Here is a 24,160-nt window from a genome sequence, read left to right as displayed (position 1 = left end):
CCCTGTTAAAGCTTACACAATGCCAGTTCTGGGGAGCCCCGCCTCCAGGGTTTCTGATCCCAAAGATCTATGTGGGTTGGAGAATTTGCATTTTTTTAAGATCTATTTATTTATTTGAGAGGTAGAGTTCCAGACAGAGAGAGAGATCTTTTCCATCCACTGATTCACTCCCTATATGGCCACAGCTGGGCTGATCCAAAGCCAGGAGCCAGGAGCTTCTTTCGGGTCTCCCACATGGGTGCATGGGCACAAGCACATGTGCCATCTTCCACTGCTCTCTCAGGCCGTCAGCAGGGAGCTGGGTTGGAAGTGGGGCAGCCAGGGCTTTAATTGGTGCCCCGATATGGGACCAGAGCATTGCAAAGGCAGCTCACGCTGCTGCCCCATGAACTGGTCTCAATCTGCCCATTTTTCTTCTCTCACCACTCGGTAGTAACTCCATTCATGCCACTTGCTGCATCTTAAATAATTATAGGATATTTTTGCTTGCTTATATGTTTACTCTGTCCCTCCTCACTGTATTATATTTGTAGGCTCTCTATGACAGAGTCCATGTATTTTTTTTTTTTTTTTTAGTTCTTGATTACCTATCCAGGCAACCTGTCTCTGGCATACAGAAGATACTCCAGAAATATTTATTAGCAGCATTCCATTTATTCTATTGCATTGCATTGACTGTTGAAGACATCACTCATTACATTACAGAGTATGAACCCTATAAGAATCTTGAGAGCTACCCTGCTTGCAACACTCTTTCCACAACTGTCTTCTTTCATACTATGGATATCAGGAATCAGGTGGGAGGGGCACAAGACATGTAGCCCTGTGCTGCCTGCTAGGAAGCTCAAAGACACATCCATGACCACTTCTGGCAATCAAACTAACACCATGGCTGGTTCTAGCTTTAGTTTCATGTTTCTTGCATACTGACAAGATTAGCCTATTGAGTTAAAAAAATTTTAGAGAGCTTTTATTTGATAAATATAAATTTCATAGGTACAACTTCTGGATTATAGCAGTTCTTCCCCCTATACCCGCCCTCCCACTCCCTTCCCATCATGCCTCCTACTCCCTCTCTCATCCCATTCTTAAGATTCATTTTTAATTATATTTATAAACAGAAGATCAATGCTGTACTAAGTAAAGATTTCAACAGTTTGCACCCACACAGACACACAAAGTATAAAGTACTGTTTGAAGACAACTTTTACCATTAATTCTCATAGTACAACTCATAAAGGACAGAGGTCCTACATGGGGAACAAGCGCCCAGTGCCTTCTGTTGTTGATTGACACCCTTATTTATGACATCAGTAATCACCTGAGGCTCTTGTCATGAGCTGCCAAGGCTATGGAAGTCTTTGGAGTCCACAAAGTCCGACCTTATTTAGACAAGGCCATAAGCAAAGTCCAAGTTCTCTCCTCCTTTCAGAGAAAGGTACCTCCTTCTTTGATGGCCCACTCTTTCTGTTGGGATCTCACAAAGATCTTTCATTTAGGTCATTTTTTGTCACAGTGTCTTGGCTTTCCATACCAATGAAATGCCCTCATTAGCCAGATCTGAATGCCTTAAGGGCTGATTCTGAGGTCAGAGTGCTGTTTAGGGCATGCATTTGTTATTCTATGAGTCTGCTGTGTGGCCTGCTTCCCATGTTGGCTCATTCTCCCCTTTTAATTCGATCTGTTGTTATTAGCAGACACTTGGTCTTATTTATGTGATCCCTTTGACACTTATTCCTATCTGTATGATCAGTTACACACTTAAAATGATTACTTTAACATGTAAGATGACATTAGTACCACACAGCTTAATGGAATTTGGAGTCCCATGGCAAGTTTTTAGCTTTACCCTTAGGGATAAGTTCGTGGAACATGTGCTGAACTGTACATCTCCTCCCTCTCTTATTCTCCCTCTTATTTTTTACAGGGATCAATTTTCAATTGGATTTAAACACCTAAGAATAATTCTGTGTTAGCCGGCGCCGTGGCTCAATAGGCTAATCCTCCACCTTGCGGCGCCGGCACACCGGGTTCTAGTCCCGGTTGGGGCGCCGGATTCTGTCCCGGTTGCCCCTCTTCCAGGCCAGCTCTCTGCTATGGCCAGGGAGTGCAGTGGAGGATGGCCCAGGTGCTTGGGCCCTGCACCCCATGGGAGACCAGGAAAAGCACCTGGCTCCTGGCTCCTGCCAGGATCAGCGCGGTGCGCCGGCTGCAGCGGCGGCCATTGGAGGGTGAACCAGCGGCAAAGGAAGACCTTTCTCTCTGTCTCTCTCTCTCACTGTCCACTCTGCCTGTCAAAAAAAAAAAAAAAAAAAAAAAAGAATAATTCTGTGTTAAGTAAAGAGTTCAACCAATGGTATTAAGTAGAAAAAGAAAATAGTAAAAAGAAAAATTTTACTAGCTACTTTAAGTCATCTGGATTTGAAGAGGATGAGGCTATGCTGCCCCAGAATTTGCCACCTCCACACAAGGATTATTGTGAGCTGAAGACAACTGAGAATCACCAGGTGTAGGAGGGGCTCTCTGTCCTCCCCTTATCTTATAGTTTCCTCTTGTAGAGGTGACCCTACCCCTCCCCATATAAAGGAGGAGAACAGATTTTATCATCAGTGATCCAGAGCTGGCACTGAACTGAGTCTGTATAAATAAACCAGATTCAATAATCCTTATTTTCCAATAGGTTTCCTCATATTCTTAGTCTTGCTCACAATTTATCATCATTTGAGGCCCAAATCTCCTTGGTTGAGATAGTATAAAAGACTCCAAGTCTGGGGTGTACATTCAGCGTAGTGGTTAGGATGTCGGCATCCCACATTGGAGTAGGCTCCTGATATCAGTTTCCTACTAATGTATACCACAGGAACCAGCAGTGGTGACTCCAGTAACTGTGTTCCTGTCTAGGCCTCTGAACACGGGTTCTGTTCTTGGCCCCTTTAGAACAGGTTTTTTTGAGTTTTCTTCAGATTTATTTTAAAGGCAGAGTTATAGAGAGAGAGAAAGAGAGAGAGAGGGAGAATGGGAGAGATCTTCCATCTACTGGTTCCTCTCCCAGATGACTGCAATGGCCAGGGCTGGACTAGGACAAAGCCAGAAGCCAGGAGCTTCTTCCAGGTCATATGCATGGATGGCAGGGACTCAAGCACTTGGGCCATCTTCCACTGCCTCTTTCAGGTCATCAGCAGGGAGCCGGATCGGAAGTGGAGCATTCGGGACATGAACTGGTGCTCATACGGGGCGCTGGCACTGCAGGCAGCAGCTTTACCTGCTGCACCACAATGCTGGTGCCCCCTTTAGTCCAGTTTTAACAAGAATCCTGGTGGATCAGTTAAGCAAAACTGTCTCACCTTTGACAGTTGATTAAATTCCTCACCCCTTACCCTTAATATCTGATCAAAATCTTTATCTTCTACTCTCAATATCTTATCACCTTTGCCTGCCTTCAAAAATAATCCACTAAGTTGGTTTAGCCAGAATCCTCTTACCCCTGATGTTTCCTCTCAGTAATTTCCTGCCCACTGACTCCTACCAAGATCTTTAGCTGTAAATCTCCTCTTGTCCTTGTGTTCAGAGTTGAGCCTGATCTTTCCCCCCCTACTCAAAACTCCATCAAGACGGATCCCCTTTGAATAAAGCCTCCCTTAACAAGTGTCATGAATAATTTTTTATCTTTACAATTCTGTTTTTAGATAGGTCCCCCAGCTCAAGGGCATGTTATTACTGTTACGTGAACACCAAATTCACCTTGTAAGGAAGAGAACGTCTATTACTCACTACAGGCCTATAGAGAGAGGGGTAGGTCATATTGAAGCCCAAATCAATCTCCTTGTATAGACAGAGGTTTTGGGAGTTTATAGAGTTAGGGTAATTGGGGTAGGACTGGGCAAAACAAAATGGCAGGATACACAGGTGCAGAGGAAAGGGGTGAGGACTGTCCTTTATGAGCGCACCTTGACAAATTAAGTCTTTCCACCCAAATACGTGCAAAGTGACGCTGAAGCATCACTGGAGGTGCATCATCCAACATTATCATCAACCATAAGGTTACTTTCTGGTCAGTGTGAGTTGATCTGTGCAGGCTCCAGGTATAAGGCTGGCTGCAGCCGGTTCTGTTGTTTCTCCTGGAAAGATGGCTCAGCGGCTGTTTTCACAAAAGTCACCATTATGGAATTGCGTGTGACTATGCAACAGGGTAGGAAAAGAACTGCAATGGGCTGTTGTATGTCAGGTGGCAATAAGATGCTTGCTGATAAGCCAGGGTTTCAATTCCTTCGAAGTCCTCATTGTTGAGCTGCTGCATTAGGTTGGGCCATGCACTGTGTGTCTTCTGTGCAAGAGCAGAGAGACGTACAAGGAACCATGTGACACTAAAAGAAGCTGAAATGGCAGGAGAGAATTTCAGTGTAGTCAGAAACAATCACCCTGGGAAGAGAGCCATGGACCAGGAAACTGTCGGCTGTGTTGCTTACCTTACTTGGGGACAAAATGTAGCTTTAGGACCTGGTTTGTTATCCAAACTATTGGCCTACGGCAATGAACTTGGGGAGGGAAAGTGGCTAAGTCGCATACAGAAGAAGTCATATAGATAAATAGTAACAACAAAATATATGTAAGGAAAGAGGACATGAGCACAATTTCAATGTGCACACAGATGCTACAGGTTAATTCCAAAGGAACGAACATTCTTCGGATTCTCAATATAAACATCAGGCCTTTCTCCCAGGGGCTGAAGCGTCTCCTGTCCAAACTGGACTACCATGGGGCTGTGCCTTCCAGAATGTTTAAAATCATAGAGAAGCTAAGTTACATATGATGGTTTTACTTTTCCAAGGCAGACAGACTACATTTTTACCAATACTGGAAGATAATTTACTTGCTTAAAAATATATTCAGGCCATGTTCATCTAGTTCCAAGGCTCCCCCTACTACTGGTAACAGAGAATATTAATGACTGATATAATTGGGCACCATTTCCTTCTTATCAGTCCCAAAGGAGCAATCACCATGACTATACTGTCATTTCCAATGTAAAGTGAAATCACTAGTCTGTTGGGACACAAAGTAAAAAGCTTCAAGGTATTGTTTCACTGCTGCCACTGTTTTCAGTGCATATTTCCATTTTGTAGAAGATTTTCGTTCTAGTTAATTAAACATACACTTTGATCAAAGGGAAAATGCAGGTAGATATGCACATAATGAAATGCCTCTTTTACACATTGTGTAACCACACACAGAGTTCCATTTTCAATCCACTTCACACAAAGGCCAGCTGTCCCATGGCTAATCGTGCTATAAAACTTACTGCTTTCTTCCTGGCTTTGGCGTAGCTCCCTATAAAATTACACAATGACCTCAGGACACTTCTAGTTACATTATAGGGTGTCTCAATCACGATTCTCACTCCAAGTTCAATGACATGTAAAGTGGTACTAAATAGTTCCACTCTACATCAACTATTTTGAGAGCTCTGAGGCAAATATAAAAGTCCCATAAGCCTACTTCTAAAAATAAATTTCACATATGCCCACATATACACAGTTTGTTAGATTCACACACTAGTATTTTAAGATTCAATGTAAATATTTTTGTTAAATAAATACCTTTGACCGTCAGGTTTTCTTCTTCTTTTTAAAGATTTATTTATTTGAAAGACAGAGAGAGAGAGAGAGAGAGAGAGAGGGAGGGAGGCAGGGAGGGAGGGAGGGAGAGACGGAGAGAGGTCTTCCATCTGCTGGTTCACTCCCCGACTGGCCACAGGAGCTGGGGCTGGGCCAGGCCGAAGCCCAAGCCAGCAGCAGTGGCCCAAGCTTTCTGGACGTCCTCTGCTGCTTTCCCAGGCACATCAGCAGGGAGCTGGATTGGAAGTGGAGCAGCTGGGACTCCAAGTAGTACCATGGGGGATGCCAGCATGGCAGGTGTTAGCTTCACCCACCTCGCCACAGCGCCAGCCCAGGTTTTTTTTTTTTGTTACATTTCAGGGCAACTGATCAGTAGCTAGTTACGCTCAGATGATGACCAATTGTTAGGATTCTTTTTAAGACCAGAATGAAGAAGTTAACTAGTTTGGAGAAAGACTAGTACTGGGGAGAGATGGAGGCAGAGGGACCAGTTGGGCCACCTGGATAAGTTCCTATCATCTCAAGACCTGGAGGACATGGGTCTGGTTCCCCTTTCTCTGAAGATAAACAGATGCTCTGCCTGGACCAGGCTCAGACCACTTGAGGAGGCCACAGCTGACATACACACACCTACAGCTCCCTGTAGACTCGATGTAATAATGATACACCCACTACTGCCATAATAGGAGACACTGACCACGTCAGGAGAGAAAAGCTGGATTCTAGAATGTCTGCCTACTTCCCAAGAACCCACGTGCTCCTCCCCCTTATTGTCATGTACCTCCCATCTCATTAAGGATCCATCAATATTAAACATAGTTCAGAGATGGGGTCACTCTTCTGTGTCAACCTATTTTTCACATAAATGTTAATGCTAAACAAAAAAAAAAAAAAAAAGGAAAGAAAAATAACACCCTCACCAAAATGCAGCTGGCTACTTGCTACTGTAGGTGCTCAGGTCAGAAGATTGTAAGGATATAAAGATTTTTCAATAGTATCGCTGATGACATAGAAGTTCACGGTGCCGTCATTTACTAGCAAACAGCACTCTGCATTTACAACAGTTCCCAGACTTCAGCTGGGAGGCTCCACGTCTTCTACGTCACTTCCTCTCTCCCCCGATTCCACTTCCTCCCTACTGTCAAGGCTCAAATCTCCCACATAGAACTGACTGTACAGGCAGCTTGATCTTCTGCCTGTGCATTCAACCACTCACCTAAACCTACAGGAAAGGAGACTTCACTTCACCTCTAACCTCCACGTCCTTTCAGACTCAGTACTCCTGTACTGAGTACTCTTAATCTCTAACCTCCATGTCCTTTCAGACTCAGTACTCCTGTACTGAGTACTCTTCACCTCTAACCTCCACGTCCTTTCAGACTCAGTACTCCTGTACCCAGTACTCAATCTCTAACCTCCACGTCCTTTCAGACTCAGTACTCCTGTACTGAGTACTCTTCACCTCTAACCTCCACGTCCTTTCAGACTCAGAACAACAGTACTGAGTACTCTTCACCTCTAACCTCCACGTCCTTTCAGACTCAGTACTCCTGTACTCAGTACTCTTCATTGCTAACCTCCACGTCCTTTCAGACTCAGTACTCCTGTACTCAGTACTCTTCATTGCTAACCTCCACGTCCTTTCAGACTCAGAACAACAGTACTGAGTACTCTTCACCTCTAACCTCCAGGTCCTTTCAGACTCAGTACTCCTGTACCCAGTACTCAATCTCTAACCTCCACATCTTTTCAGACTCAGTACTCCTGTACTGAGTACTCTTCACCTCTAACCTCCACGTCCTTTCAGACTCAGTACTCCTGTACTCAGTACTCAATCTCTAACCTCCACGTCCTTTCAGACTCAGGACAACAGTACTGAATACTCTTCACCTCTAACCTCCATGTCCTTTCAGACTCAGTACTCCTGTACTCAGTACTCTTCACCTCTAACCTCCACATCATTTCAGACTCAGCACCCCAGTACTGAGTACTCTTCACCTCTAACCTCCAAGTCCTTTCAGACTCAGTACTCCAGTACTGAGCACTCTTCACCTCTAACCTCCAAGTCCTTTCAGATTCAGTACTCCAGTACTGAGTACTCTTCACCTCTAACCTCCACGTCCTTTCAGACTCAGTACTCCTGTACTCAGTACTCTTCACCTCTAACCTCCACATCCTTTCAGACTCAGGACAACAGTACTGAATACTCTTCACCTCTAACCTCCACGTCCTTTCAGACTCAGTACTCCAGTACTCAGTACTCTTCACCTCTAACCTCCACGTCCTTTCAGACTCAGAACAATAGTACTGAGTACTCTTCACCTCTCACCTCCAAGTCCTTTCAGACTCAGTACTCCAGTACTCAGTACTCTTCACCTCTCACCTCCACGTCCTTTCAGACTCAGTATTCCAGTACTCAGTACTCAATCTCTAACCTTCACGTCCTTTCAGACTCAGGACAACAGTACTGAGTACTCTTCACCTCTAACCTCCACGTCCTTTCAGACTCAGTACTCCTGTACCCAGTACTCAATCTTTAACCTCCACGTCCTTTCAGACTCAGTACTCCAGTACTGAGTACTCTTCACCTCTAACCTCCACGTCCTTTCAGACTCAGTACTCCAGTACTCAGTACTCTTCACCTCTAACCTCCAAGTCCTTTCAGACTCAGGACCACAGTACTGAATACTCTTCACCTCTAACCTCCACATCCTTTCAGACTCAGTATGTATTCCCTCCAAGCAGTACACTCCTTCCTGATTCTATTCCTGCTTCTTCCCCCATTATATTGATTTTAACATTTATCATGAAAAAATGCCTTTGCACTTTACACACACATGGATTGCTAAAGTATATACACAGAGACACCTGTATAGTTTCTTAAATTTTTAAATATTATGTAGAGGCCAGTGCTGAGGCACAGTGGATGAGGCTGCTGCCTGCAGTGCCAGTTCAAGGCCTGGCTGCTCCATTTCTGGTCTGGCTCTCTGCTATGGCCTGAGAAAGCAGTGGAGGATGGTCCAAGTCTTTGGGTCCCTGCACCTATGTGGGAGACCCAGAAGAAGCTCCTGGCTCCTGACTTTGGATTGGCCCAGCTCTGGCTGTTGTGGCCATTTGGGGAGTGAACCATTGGAATGGAAGAGCGCCCCCCCACCTCTCTATAACTCTTTCAAATAAATAAATCTAAAAAGATAAACACTATGTAAATGCCAAACATTTTTTTCAGAGACTGATTCACATCAATATACATAGCTCCTGTATAATTTTGCTGCTAAATAGTATGGGTAGCTTTTCATTAATGTAATAAAGTAATGTTAATGTAATGAATTTATAAATCTCTCTGTAGACGACCAGGTAGGATGTTTCCAGCTTTTAACTATACCAACCAGTTCAATCATACCAACTAACTTACGTGGTAAGTACAACAGTCACTTTTTCTCCATGAGAAATAGGTTGTAAAACAACCTGGTTTCAAATGCCTGAGAACCTGGAGAGCCAACTCTTAAAAATACTATTTTTTTCCTATACACACATACCGATGATAAAGTTTAATTTATAGATTGGATACGGTACAAGATTAATAACAACATATGACAATATACCCTAATAAAATTTATGCTTGGGGCCTTTAGTAAGTAAAATAAGGGTTACTTGCACACACATGATGCAATATTGTGGCATTAACTCTGATGACCAAGGCTGATACTGAGTAACGGAAGGCAGGGTATTATGTACTGATTCACTCCCCAAATGGCTGCAGTGGTCAGGGCTTGATCAGGCCGAAGTCAGCAGCCAGGAACTCTGTTGGGATCTATATATGGCTGGCAGGGGTCCAAGCACGTAGCCATCTTCTGCTGATTTCCCAGGTGCATTAGCAGGGAGCTGGGTGGAAGGCAGAGCAGCCAGGACAGATCAGTGTTAGGACATGGGATGCTGGCACTTCAGACAGCAGCTTCCACCGTGGCCCAACAATGCTGGCCCCGATGAATTCTTTATATCTGGAACTTTCCATTTAACCATAGATAATGAAACCATGAACAAAGGAGAGATGTAACAATATTCATCTCTGCTTTTAATGTCTGTTTTATCAGTGAATTGTGTTCTGTTAATTTGACGCATTACAATATGCGTTTCTTCTATTTTTCCTGCCTGGGATTCATTACACTTCTGAGACCCAGGGATTCATGTCATGGAACAACTGTGGAAATATCTCAACTTTTATTTCTTTAAATAAAGAATCTTCCTCATTCCTTCTAGTGTCTTCTTTCGGAACTTCGTTCGGATGAATGTTAGAACTTCTCATCCTCTTGCTGTTCTGTCGATGCCCCTTCACCATGGCTCCCCCTCCAAGTTAGTGACTTCGAACAGTATTATTCTATTCGGTGGGTTAGCAATTCCGACAGGACACAGCAGGGAGGGGCGGTGTCTGCTCCACGAATGCCTGGTACCTCAGCTGGAAAAACTCACACAGCTGAGAGCCGGACACCCAAGAGCTGGGGCTGGATTCTCCAGGGAGTCTGGGACTCCCCAAAACATGGCCTTGGGGTATTAAGAGTTCTTCTGAGCCAAGTCAGGGCTCCAAGAGTCAGTCTTCTGGCAAGCAAAATGGAAGCAAAATACACAACCTTTTGTAACCTAGCCTTGGATGTCACAGAACACGATTTATGCCATACTCGGTTCCACGTTCTACCAGTCACAAGCCTGCCTCTGTCTCCAGATGCTAGCAGTGCCAAAGGCTTCCATGCGTTTCCACTTTCTTTCCTATTTTCCAAATCATGTGTCCTTATATAGTGCATTTAAGGTACTTTCTTCAGATTTATCGAGCAGTTTGCTAATTATCACTTGAGTGAGTCTAATTTGCTATTTAACACATAAACTAAATTTTAAATGTGAACATTACAATTCCTAGAGGACTATTTGCCTCTTTTCTCAAGTCTGCATCTATTCTTTTATCATGTTTGCATCCAAATATGTTTCCAAGCTTTAAAAACACTGCCATTTTGCATTCTGCAGTCAGCAATTTCATTTCCGAAGCTAGCGGGGATTAAATGAATTTCTTGTTGTTTCTGCTGACTGCAGCAATGGCTACAAGTTCCTTGTGTATTTCTGTAATTTAGGGTTGTGAACTTACGTTTTAGAAGATTGAATCCACGGGAAGGACCGTGACCTAAAGGGAAGCTAGAGTAGAAATGTTTGATTTGGCAAGATACATTTCTTTGTCATCTCCCGTTGCTGGCAAGTGGAGTGTTTGTTTTATCCCATCCTTTCGCTGGAGGGCTCTCCCTTCTAAATTCTACGCTTTGAATGGAAGTTTCCTTCTCAATTCCCTCTTGGGCAGGCCCAGGCCCTGGCTCCCTGAGTGATGCAGCTGTCCAATCTCAGACCTGCAGGTTTCGGAGCCTGACTACCGTCCCCAAGGCAGCGGCAGCATCAGCGTCCACTTACTGCTCTGGTTTTTCTCCTCCCCCCCCCCCCCCCCCCGCACCGCTCCCACCCCAGGAGACCTCTTACCCTCTAACAAGGTCAGCAATACATTTAAAAGGAAGTTTATTACATTTCATCCTGCATTTCGGGACGCTTTGTACCAGGATATTTTCCAGACTTTTTTAGCTCTCAACCTTGCCAGAAATCAAAGTCCCTTCATTTCCTTTTTATGTGGTCCTCCGTAATGTTTTTTTTTTCTTCCCCATTTCCTTTGACCTAGAGCTCACAAATTTGTTACATATCATGGAAAAGCTTTTTACTTCATCAAATCAAATTACTAAAAAGTCAAGGTAATTTGGAAATCAAATAAAATATGGCAATTTTATACTATAATACTCTTAGACTTTAGAAGCATACTAAGCTTACAAACAGTATATAGGTAAATCATCATTTTACATCTTCTACAAGCTATCAGGGTACATTAAAACTCAAAGAACAAAGGTTTCTGACATTGTAAATGCCTTTTTTGAATCATGAAGGAAGGATGCCTTTTTTTTTTTTTTAATTGGACAGAGTTAACAGTGAGAGAGAGAGAGAGAGACAGAAAGGTCTTCCTTCCGTTGGTTCACCCCCCAAATGGCTGCTATGGCAGGAGTTATGCCGATCCGAAGCCAGGAGCCAGGTGCTTCTTCCTGGTCTCCCATATGGGTGCAGGGCCCCAAGCCCTTGGGCCATGGAAGGATGCCTTATTTTGCTATCAATTATTGAACAGTGGTAGGATGACATTCAGAGGTGCGACACAACCTTTCAGAGGTGTGACCAGTCCTCATTCAAGCTCCCCACACACGTGCTCAGGAGCACCTGGTCATTAAAGTTTATTAAAGCAAAGGTGTCTGATTTAACTGGACAAAAAATACACATTGCACTGGTAGAACAATAGGTTCTTAAAATAATAAATGTGATTGTGTGGTTTTCTAAATTATATAGGTCAGACTGCAAAATATGTATAAACTGGGTGCACATGAGTCATTTGTACAATATGTTATGTTTAATTTTTTAAATAATAGATTTAGAGGCCGGCCCTGGGGCATAGCAGGTAAAGCCACCACCTGCAGTGTTGGCATCCCGTATGGGCACTGGCTTGAGTCCCAGCTGCTCATCATCTGATCCAGCTCTCTGCTACGGCCTGGGAAAGCAGTGGAAGATGGCCCAAGTGCTTGGTTTCCTGCACCCATGTGGGAGACCTGGAAGAAGCTCCTGGTTTCAGATCTGCCCAACTGTAGCCACTGCAGCCATTTGGGGAGTGAACCAGCAGACAGAAGATCTCTCTCTCTATCTGTAACTCTGCCCCTCAAATAAATAATCTTTAAAAAATAGAAATGCAAATTATCAGCCCCACTTAGACCTCTGGAATCAGAAATCATGGAGGTAGGGATCCTCAGAACCAGGACTGTATACGCCTCTCTCCCTGTCTCTCCCTCTGTCTGTAACTCTACCTCTCAAATAAATAAATGGGAGAGTGACGAGAAGTGGGGAGGAGAGGGAGAGATTTTCCATCTGCTGATTCATTCCCCCAGATGGCTACAACAGCAGGGCTAGGCCAGGCCAAAGCCACGGGTTTCAAACCCCATCCAGGTCTCCCACACGGATAGCAGGGGCTCAAGCACTGGGCCATCTTCTGCTATTTTTTCCCAGGTCATTAGTAGGGAGGCTAATGGGAAGTGGAGCAGCTGGGACTTGAACTGGTGCTCATGTGGGATGCCAGTGTCCCAGGTGGCATTTTTACCTGCTCACCACAATGCTGGCCCCAGGGTTTTATTTTTCAATTAATGTGCCTTTATTTATTTGAGAGACAGACAGAGAGGGACAGAGCTCCCATCTATCGGTTTACTCCCCAGATGTCTGCAACAACTTGGGCAGGGATGGAACTGAAGCTTGGAGCCAGGAACTCCAACCAAGTCTCTCACAAGGGTGGCACGAACCCAATCACCTGGGCCGTCACCTGCTGCCTCCCAGGGTCTGCGTTAGCAGGAAGCTGGAGTCAGAGGCTGGAGCTGGGTATCAGGTACTGAGGTGTGGGACCCAGGCACATGAACTGGGGTCTTAAACACCAGGTCAAATGCCTTCACAGGAAAGGCTTTTAAATGAGGGTTTTACCAGAAACTGTTTTCATAAATTCTAACCTTAAACAATACTTAACTACCAGTGAAAGAATATCATCACAGTATATGTTCATATGATTCAAAAGGGACAGATATCAGCTATAAAAGCTCAGATAAGCAAGTGTACACCACTCATTCTTCTACTGCTAGCCTCTTGACAGTTTAATGTATACGCTGGATACTGAGCCCCAAGATATGAACTAACACTGCATATGAAATTAGCACACTGAGTTAAATTAACAAGTCAGATGTGGGATAAACTGCAAACTTGATACTGATCAATTATGCCCCGAGCAGAGCAATCAAGGCGCAGCTATCTTTGAAAGGAAGCCTGTTGACCTGGAAGAATGAGAAACAACACTGCACAGTGATTGTAGTCCTTCTAATCTGTCTGATAACACTAACCCAACGTGTCAGCTGGAATGAGCCGTGTCACAGAAACACACAGGGAAGGTGAAACCAAGGCCTACACAGAGAGGCAGGAGCAGAAGCGGAGAGATGGCATTCAACAGAGGGGGCTCGGAAAATCAAGGTGGAGAGGGTCGTCTTTTAAACAGATCCTCATTCTTTTTCCTCTTTTCACAGACTGACAAGTCTCTGCAGGACCAGAACATTAGCTTTCTTAAAGAAAAGCATTTCATGGTGTTCACCACGAGAGGCGAATCCACACCTCCCTTTGTCATGTCTGGACCCACTCCTTCCCTTCAAACTCATGTATGTACCGCCTTTTGAGATAATAACAATGTGTTCTCAGAGCCAGCAGGTGCGGACTGTGTGTCATTGTGACAGAGAGCCTCAAACCCTAGGTGGTGGTAAAAGGATCTGATCTTAAGCCCTAACTGATATCTGGCACCTAAGTAGGAGGCAGTGGAATTACAATGTGTGCATAAGAAAGGGGGCTTATGACTCTGCTGAGGGTATACTCCTCCTACAACACCACACACAGTCATCAGAGTGTCACTTGAGCAAATGCTATTGGTCTGAACCCGATATGGGGATTCTTAGGAACAAGGTGACATGGCTGGCCTGCAAGGTGTACAGATTTGCACTGAACTCTACGTCTCAATGACCTCATCTATACAATGATGGCAACAATGCCCACCTCAAAGGTTGCAGATAACTAAGGATTAAATAAATGGATACTAGTGAAATGCTTAAAACAGTGCTAGCTGTAATGGTAAGCCAGCCTAAGTAACTGTCTTCATCATCCTTTTATTTTCTGACTTCTATATGATCACATTCAAATTCATAGATTTTAACTCTCATAAAGTTTTATCTCAGCCATTTTGATATAACATTCTTCACTCATAGTAAATGGAAAAATGTGTCATATGTGTGAGATTTAAAAGGACCATCAAAAAAAAAAAATGCAAAGACTGGTGGTGTGGTGCAGTGGGTAAAGCCACTGCCTGCAGAGCTGACATCCCATATGGGTGGTGGTTCGAGACCCGGCTGCTCCACTTCTGATCCAGCTTCCTGTTAATGTGCCTGGGAAAGCAGGAGAAGATGGCCCAAGTGCTTGGGCCCTTGTACCCATGTGGGAGACCTGGAAGAAGCTCTGGGCTCCTGTTTTTTGATTATACAGATTATATAGATTTTCTCTATTATCCCATTTTAATATATTGTGTTATTGAATAATAGCACACCTCATCTTTTTTTCTGTGCCTACATACTTACCATGTATGTTAACATGCATGTTTTCAACACTTGCAGAAGAGTTGCATGGGATGTTCAGAGTGACACTGTATACCCATTATCTACTTTCCGGCATTTAACTGTGGAACAGCTATCAAAACTAAAAAGTTAACTTTAACTCATTATTTAATAATGAGTACAGGCCGGTGCTGTGGCTCAATAGGCTAATCCTCTGCCTGCGGCGCCGGCACACCGGGTTCTAGTCCTGGCTGGGGCGCTGGATTCTGTCCCGGTTGCCCCTCTTCCAGGCCAGCTCTCTGCTGTGGCCAGGGAGTGCAGTGGAGGATGGCCCAAGTGCTTGGGCCCTTCACCTGCATGGGAGACCAGGAGAAGCACCTGGCTCCTGCCATCGGATCAGTGCGGTGTGCCGGCTGCGGCGGCCATTGGAGGGTGAACCAATGGCAAAAGGAAGACCTTTCTTTCTATCTCTCTCTCTCACTGTCCACTCTGTCAACAAAATAAAAAAAAACTAACAATGAGTACATCATTATTAAATAAACTACAATTCTGATTTCCCGAGTTGTTTCCACTAATGTCTGTCTGTTCCTGGGGCCAGTCCTTGATGCCACATTGGATCCAGTTGTCAGGTTTCCTTGGTTTCTTCCAATCCAGGGTAGTCCCACAGTCCCTTGCCTTGTCTGATTTGAAAACTTTTGAAGTGTGCTTGCCAATTCTCTTCTCTTCTGTCTTGTCGGGATTAGACTGTGGTTACGGATTTTGGGGCAGAACACCAAGAAGGTGAAATGCCACGCACGGCACCTTCACTACAGGGTTTCCTGGTCTGAGGATCAGTGTGTGTCGTCTTACGTCGGCCATGTTTCTCCTGAGCAGTATTGATTTTTTTCCTTCTCTTCACACTGTGGTTGTGAGTCAAGATGGTTTATGGGAGAAAAGAGGTCTTTGCTGTGACCCCTTTAATAAGAGACAGATGAACTAGAGAAACACATAAAAATGTACATGAGGTCTATAAGACAGCGATCGTCAGAAATGAAGACACACAGAGAAGAGAGAAACTTGAGTATTTTTATAGTAAGTCTGATTAAGCGGGTGGTGGTGAAGAAGCAGGATTGGACAAAGGGGTGTGATCTGACGGTTACAAGCCAAGGGGGACTTAGGAGGGCCATGTGCTCAGATTCTGCTCTGTGTCCTCAGTTCTCAAAGTTCCTTTCGGGGACATACAGGGTAGGCAGGTGGGGCTCCTAGGGCTCCCTCCTCGTACAGCCTGCTTCCAGGGAGACGGGATGCAGAAGGCCACAGGGCGCTGTTCCGTAGGCTCTCTCAGATGCCAGGGTGACATAGGCTTGGGTGGTATGTCCCCAGGCCCATCCTTCTCCAGCCCACACCGCAGTGGGGAGGAATCAGTTTTCGTCATCTGCAGGGAGAACATCCGGGAACTTCTAAGGGGCAGGCGTTTGGAGCAGTGGTTAAGAGGCTGCTTGGGACACCCAGAGCCCGCATCAGAGCACCTACAGTTGAGTCCATCTCCCCTTCCAATTCCAGCTTCCTCCTAATGCACCCCCTGAGAGCTGGCAAGTGATGACCCAAGTACCCAGACCCCCAAAACCTTCATGTGAAACATGGATTGAGTTCCAGACTCCTGGCTTCGGCCTGGTACAACCATGGCTGTTGTGGGCATTTGAGAAGTGAACCAGTGGCTAGGCAATCTCTGTCTGTCTCTGTCCCTCTGAGGTGTGCTATTAGTATATAAGTAAGTAAGTTAAAAGATAAATAATTATTAAAAAGCAAGTTGCAAAACAGTATGCAGTGAGCTTGCATTAAAAATAAAGGATTTATGGACTTAGATTAAAATCACCGAAGTTCACAACATTTTAAATTCTAACAGAAAAAACTAGGGCATCTTATAGATTTTACAAGATATTTATAAAGCACTTTAACAAATATTTTCTCATTCAATTTGTCCAGCCACACTTTGAGATAAACAGAACAAGTGGCCTTTTCCCCATGTTACAGATGAGGCTGTCAGGAGTTTAAGTCATACACCTAAGAACTACCTAGTAGCTGGCAGTCACAGGACCTGAAATGAGGCAGAACTAGGTTATACTACAAATCTGCATTCGCCTGAGCTGAGGGGGGTTCACCTTTTTACTTAAATCTGAATCCGCCTGAGCACGACCCGATGGATTGCATCACCGCCTTCAGAACACATGCATTTTCAAATACTTACAGGGGAACTTTCCATACTTCTTCAATCACATTGTTTCCAATCAGAAAACACATGCTCACTGCACAGAAACATTAAAATATAGAAAAGTAGCAAAGGGAAAATAATACTGACAGACACTTGGCTGTTATTTGTAGTATTACTTGCTAGTACAATGTAACGTAGTTGCAATCACATTGTGTCTGTAGGTTTCCTTCTTTGCTAATAAAGGTACATGGTGAGCATAGCTTTAAGTACCACTGATAAGAATGAGAGCAAACAGGTATCTGATACTTACGTGGAGTCGCTGTTATACGTGTTCATGGATATGAGCTTCCTTTGCCCCCACCTCAGCCCCTAGGAGGTAGACGCTATTATTCCCATTCTACAAAAAAGGGAACTAATGATTCCATAAGGGTACGCTGTCTAGAAAAAAGGTTAGATTTCTAGCCTTTCCATTATTTCTTGATATTTAGCTTGCCTGCGGTTTACAAAACTGTACTGAGCATGACTGATGGTAAATTTTCACTCTGTGGGTATCATTAACAGACATCTGCTGATCTGGCTACAATGGCATTTAGGTGAACATGGAAATGAAAGATATCTAAATTAGATTTTGCTGAGCAAGTGGTACCAAAATAAAAAGTAATGAAAAGCAAGGCTGCCTTTATGTGTGCAATGATCCTGGCAGCCTGTAACACTAAGTCTCACGGTCACGGTCAGGAACCCATTTTAGCCCAATTCGGCCTGAAGAAGAGTCACACTGGGTGATGTCACTCCACCACCATGACCACAAGGGGACAGGCAGCTGTGATCCGGGAGAGCAGGACCACTCAGGGGGCTCAGTCAGCAGACAGCCAGGTGGAACTCGGGAGAACCGCGGATTCACTGCGCTGGCCTGCGTATCACCCTGCCTCTCAGTTTTACAACCATGGAAAGTATCTTAGCGTCTTTGAGAGGGGTTTTGCCACACCGCGCGAAGACTTAAACCCAACCCCATCCCAACAATGAGGAGTGAGAACCAAGGCCCGAGGAATGGGGGAATGTGCCTTGCTGCCGTCAGTTTGGAATTATGATGAGAATAAGCACCCATTTTGTCACACACACAGCCCTTTCTCACTGCAGCTACAGAGACTACATTTATTTTTAAATTAAAAAAAAAATTTTTCCCCCTGAAGCAAGTTTCCATCATTCAAAAAGCTATCCGCTGCTGGAATGCCCTTTACCTGCTCTATTTACATGAAAAACACGGCAGACACACACTTCAGGCCCTCCGCCATCTAATTTCTCTAAGCTACAGCCATTGATTCTTCCTAAGTTTATTTATTCAAAACAACAGCACAAACAATTCTTTTTTCTTGGGTCAGCAGCTTACTGAATTAACATCAATCATCAAAGGAGACGCGGCTGAAAGGAAGATAGAAGCCCATTTTCCCAGAGATTGATTTTTTTTTAAAGCCAAAAACACACAGGCAGAGCAGCGGCTGTTTACCATCAGAAAGGTTAGCGTGAAATAGTCCCAGCCAAAGCTGGGCAGGCACAGCGCTGACCAGCTTCCTTGAAATCTGAAATAAAGAAAATGGTGGTTTTTTTTTTTTTTTTTTTAATCATTATATTTTGTTTGTAATGGCCTGGGAGAGTTTGATTACTTTACCAGACAAAGCCCACCTAAATAGCTTAAAACAAGGAACGGGGAGGTGCCAACAGAGAGAAGCAGATCAATGATCATGTTTATTATAATGATTTTCTAATGGCTTTCTCGACTCTCTTCACTTCCTTTGATGTATTTAAAGCGGGAAAAGTTCATCAAAGACCTCTGTGATTAGGGGCTTAAATGTATTTAAATAACTACCTCTGGCACCACTGAAAGGTGATTTGCTCCATAGGTCCTAGCAAAATTATTCTTTGAAAAGCCTGCCTAGCTTCTTCCTAGGCATTCAGCTCAATTATTTTTCCTTGCAAGGTGGGGAGTGGAGAGTTCTTGCTGGAAAATGCAGTCAGGAGGGTCAGTATCCCTGAGACCGCATCAGAAACTGCAAAGAATAATTGGTTTACATCCATTTTACATCCTGTCCTGCCAGGGGAATGCGCTTCCTTCCTATAGCTTTTCTGGACATTTATGTAAGGTGAGGAGTGAATTGGACCACGCATGTCGAAACTACCGGCCTCCTCTTCCCACGATGTGTGACATTCTGTATTTTAGATACTTTTAAATGCTAACCATATTGTTAAATCAACGGTAGGAGAAAATGTGTGATTTTTCAATCTCCTGACACCAGCGGCTGAAGAAAGGCAAAAATAAATAAAATAAATAAAAGGCCCACAGGCCTCAGTTGGTTGCCAGGAAGGACCCGCGTTATCACGATTCTCTCTCAAATTGAGAACAAATCTATTTCAGTTCAGAATCGGATATCAAAGCCATCCATCACTCGCTTATTGAGAATGAAGCAGGAACATCCATTTGTTCTCCAGATGTAAAACAAAGATTTTCAGCCTCTGATTCACAGGGATTATGCTGGGGAATAAAGGTCACTCCCTGCAGGGAGAAAATATACAAATCTATCAAGTAAAATCAATAAAAGGCATGAGCAACTTTCACCTAATTTTAAAAGCCAAAAAAAAAAAAAAATCCCCACTATTTAACATTGAGATAGTATGATGGGTAATCATTCTCAAACTTCATTTCCACTTACTCTCGTACTTCGAGACAAATCAGCAAGAACATTTTATACTGCATATACCTGTATTATCATCTACGGCCATTTTTGGAGCAGTCTTGAGTTTCAAAATCGAAAAGAATGTTGTGCAATGAGAAAAAATTGCAAAATTGTAAAGCAAAAAGCCCTGCTCCAAATAATGACAACGTCGATTGACCTGACATGCTGGGAGTTAATAGAAAGTGCAGGCCTTTCTATGAGGCGGAAGTAGGACTCAAGAGGAGCAGGTTGGCTCCCCAGGGTCAGCTCGGAGGCCCCCAGGACAGCTTCCGCAGACGCTATGCACAGGAGCCAGGCGTGTGCTCTCGGAGCTCTGTGCTGGACATCTACAGGAAGCAGGGATGGCAGCGGCCTCCCGAGCGCCCAGGGTGTCACTGAGGAAGGAGCTGACCAGGGCTGTCCCCACAGGGAGAACCTGCAAACAGCACGGCCAGTAACAACACCGTGGGAAAAAGCAGGATCAAAAGCATGATTTGGGGCAAAGGTGGCAAAAGAAACAAAAAAAGGTTACGATTCTGAAAATCCAATTTCCAGGAATTTTTTGAAACGGCTCCCTCCCTATCAGCATGAGGGTTCCTGGGCAAAGGAACAGCCTACAGGAGACACGCATCAGGCTCAGAGGTATAGCGGGTCAAAACATGCCCTGGAAAACCAAGGTCAAAAGCGCAGGGAAAACACCCGCGGTGGATGTCTTTGTTATCAGGCCATGGTCCTGATAACACAACTGAAGACTGGATGTTGGTTAGCACATACAAAGAATGACCAGAAAAATGTTAAAGTGAATTACATAGGTGAAATAATATGAAGTCAACCAGGCAGGATGAGAGAGGTAGGCGTTTCCCATAGCTGCTTTGCCAACACAAAGTGGAAATTTCAAGGGGAAAAATGCAAAGGGAGAATGAGACCAGGTGTGTAACTGAGCATATGACCTCCAAGAAAATCAAGTATTTTCAAAATAAACATAACCTTGAGAAATTAGTCACTTTAATAACCGGGTCAGCATGAGAGAAACAGCTGGGAGTAAATTGCATTAAATTATTTCCCTGAGAGTGAACACACAGTGCAATACGCTGTGAAGGGGGTAATTCCGAACGTACATTGTGTTTTGCAAGCAAAGTGGGAAATTGAGAATTACTGAACCTTGCTCAAGTTCTTATCCAAATGAGTGTTTCAATTAGTTAACTAAGATTCCCCCATGTTACGGAGCTGGAGTTCGTATGCCGAATAAAGCAATCAATGAACAGTAGTACAAAACAGTCCGGCACATTTGTTAGACATGGGATTAAATCTAACTGAAAATGGCTATTTGTGCTTTTTTTTCTTTTAACTGTAGAAAAAAATACAGTTTCTCAATTAACAACAAAGTAAAGCAAGATTTGATTTAAACCTGCCTGGCCAGCCTCAGCTGCTAATGAAGGAGCTCAAAACAAATGCACTGCACAGGGCAGGGGTAGGAGTGGGACCCTTTAGTCCCATCTCCGCCGATGTGGGAAAAGCAAAAAAAAAAAAAAAAAAAAAGAGAGAGAGAGAAAGACAAAAAGACACAACCAGCTTCACCCCTGTGCTCGAGCTTAGGTGGGAACCCAGGGCCTGGTCCCCATGACACTGGGGGACCGGCTCCCTAGGGAACCCAGGGCCTGGTCCCCATGACACTGGGGACCGGCTCCCTAGGTACCAGCATGGTGGGGATGGGGCCAGCCCCGACCCTCTTCTTTCACCCATAGAAGACTGGGATGACTGCTTGTGTTTCCAACCCACAGAAATTGAGTTATCCTTTTAGGCTATTCTTTTTTAAATATAGCTGATTTACTGAAATATAATTTATACACCATAAAGTTCACTTACTGTTTAAGACGATTATTAACTTCAACACATACAGGAGGAAATGGAGACATTAAAACTACTCAAAGAAAGGTGAAGAGTACAATTATATGGTCCAACACAAGGGACAGTTAATAAACAACTTAACTCACTAAGTGATATAAGCTCTCTCAAATTTATGTATTTACCAATGAAAGAATCTTAAAATATGCAAAATTCTTCAGTTTAAACAAGAAAAAAACCAAAGCATTCTCTTTTGCTGTGCTTTAGCACAAGGGTAGGTTTTTTTAAGAGTGATGGCTAGTTTGGGTGGCCTTGAAGTGGAGTAGAAATAACCTTCTGCTTACATGTGTAACTATCAAGGTGTTTACCACACTTTTTTGCACTTACTAAATGTTTAAGAAACATCTATAAAGCAAACTATAGAAAGAAGGAAGCTAAAATATATAAAAAAAGCAAAAACCAAAGTGGAATACCAGAGCAAAGCAAATTTCAAAACACAATAAATTAAAGCTTTGGAATTTAGTTTCTATGATTGAGAACTTGGATAACAGTCTTTCAAAAAAAAAAAAAATGCGTGCAATACATTTGACAGACGAGAAATCCGACTACATGTCTCATGTAGTGAGGTCAGTTCGGCCTTGACAGAGATGAAAGCATCTGAGGATGAAATCATGGAATATCGAGCCCAGTAAATCAACTGGACACAGCACTTTGACCCAGGGGGTTGGTAGGTGGTTTGTGGCAGGGCAAAGACATGGATTGATCATCTGTTCTTAGAAAATGCAATGTATCTTACCCATCACAAAGATGTTAACAAGAATCTTCCCATGCTTGTTTTTCTAAAACTTAAGAAGACAAGACAAGGGAGATCCTAATATCAAAACAGCTTTATTTCATGCACAGGAGTTCAAATAAACCAGAATCCTGTCTTGCAAGCATAGACAGAGATCATTATCAGTATACATAGCAATGACTCTCATAATAAGGGAGGCAGGAACCCTGAGGCCTTAGAGATTTACCGTTTTGCTCTCATGACTCATGGCTGTGTATATACACAGCCCTAGCCACACACAGCTTCCTGAATTTTAAACCCCCAAAGGGTGACTTGATATGAATTTTTGAAAAGCTTTCTATAATATATGTTAAGAACATTCTATTGCAAATAAGAAGACTTAGTCATAGTTGTTTTACTAAGCGAAATGACTAGGAAAAATAGGAAAATAAATAGAAAGAAAACTAAGACACCAACATTGCCTGGCACAGAACAGGCACTCAGTAACATGTTTGAGTGAACGAGTGACTACAGTGCTCACCCCACTAATCCTGCAACTGCCCGCCTGGTCGAGCTGATCTGGCTGGCCCATTTCCCTGCTGAGCTGCAGGTTCATGGAGTCGGCAGACTTGCCAAACAGAGATGAGACATCCATTACTCCTGGTACAAGTGTAAATAATACACAATACAGCACCCAGTGACTGCCAGAGAAAGAAAACAAAACGTTCTGTGGGAATTTAGAAGTTGAATAAATTAGGGGGAAAAATACAAGGAGGTAGATTTCACCTTAACCTAATAAGTACAGCTAGGCAGCCAAGACACAAGTCTTGAATTCCCAGCTACACATCTCAAACTGTGCTTTTGCAGACTAGCCGGGACTCCAGAATGGTATGTGGGTGTCCCAAGTGGCAGCTTCATTGCATCACAATGCCCATCTTATGGAAATTTATTTTTAATTTTTACATGGTCATATTTCTTAATCTTTACTTTTATTGAACCTGGATTTTAAGTCATGATTTTTTTTTTTCCACAGGCAGAGTTAGCGAGACAGAGAGAAAGGTCTTCCTTCCATTGGTTCACCCCCAAATGGCCGCTACAGCTGGCGCGCTGTGCTGATCCGAAGCCAGGAGCCAGGTGCTTCCTCCTGGTCTCCCATGCGGGTGCAGGGCCCAAGGAATTGGGCCATCCTCCACTGCCTTCCCGGGCCACAGCAGAGAGCTGGACTGGAAGAGGAGCTGCCGACACTAGAACCCGCGTCCATATGGGATGCCAGCACTTCAGGCCAGGGTGTTAACCCGCTATGCCACAGCACCGCCCCTTAAGTCATGATTAAAGATCCTTTCCCTAAGATTAAAGAGGAATTTCCTCATGCTTTCTTCACCTACTTACATGCTTCCACCTTTCACACTGAAATCCCTATCCCTGAAGAGTAAGAAGGGTTGGAGGGGTGGCAGGAGGGAGGAGGGGTGGGTAGTATCACTCTGTTCTTAAACCTGTATATATGAAATACATGAAAGTTGTACAACTTAAATAAAATTGTAAAAATAGATACATAAATCCCTAAAAAAAAAAAGAAAAACAAATTGGCTTTTGGAAGCCTCTCTTCAGAGATACTTGATACTGTCCCCCATTCCTACCCTGCTATCTGGAGTTGCAGTCAGGGGTTAATCCACCTTGGTAGGCCATCAGGAAGGAGCTCTGTTCTAAATCCAATAGTCTACAGAGTGCAATGATTGGTCCATCCTAGAGGTAAACAGCCAGCAAATCAGAACTCAACATTTTCCAGAATA

The 24,160-nt window shown here is 43.8% G+C and overlaps 1 protein-coding gene across 7 annotated transcripts in view; it reads right to left on the bottom strand.

Moving 5' to 3' along the window:
- EXOC4 (exocyst complex component 4) overlaps positions 1-24,160 on the bottom strand; it is an 867,110-nt gene that overhangs the window by 391,274 nt on the left and 451,676 nt on the right. For 2 of the 7 annotated variants that reach the window (XM_089328639.1, XM_089328640.1), the window contains exon 11: positions 1,094-4,374. The exons of 4 other annotated variants lie outside the window; for them this stretch is intronic. In XM_089328639.1, the coding sequence (XP_089184765.1) occupies positions 4,365-4,374 (10 nt within the window). In that variant the 3' untranslated portion in view covers positions 1,094-4,364. Of the gene's footprint in view, positions 1-1,093; positions 4,375-15,905; positions 16,269-24,160 lie in introns of those variants that run through there. One more of the 7 variants, XM_089328641.1, reaches the window with a different exon arrangement.

Source organism: Oryctolagus cuniculus, chromosome 3 (assembly GCF_051225735.1).
Source record: "Oryctolagus cuniculus isolate XC-2025 breed Fujian yellow rabbit chromosome 3, ASM5122573v1, whole genome shotgun sequence".
NCBI classification, from domain to species: domain Eukaryota; kingdom Metazoa; phylum Chordata; class Mammalia; order Lagomorpha; family Leporidae; genus Oryctolagus; species Oryctolagus cuniculus.
Note: the sequence above shows the minus strand (reverse complement) of the source record. Positions and strands in the feature narration are given on the sequence as shown.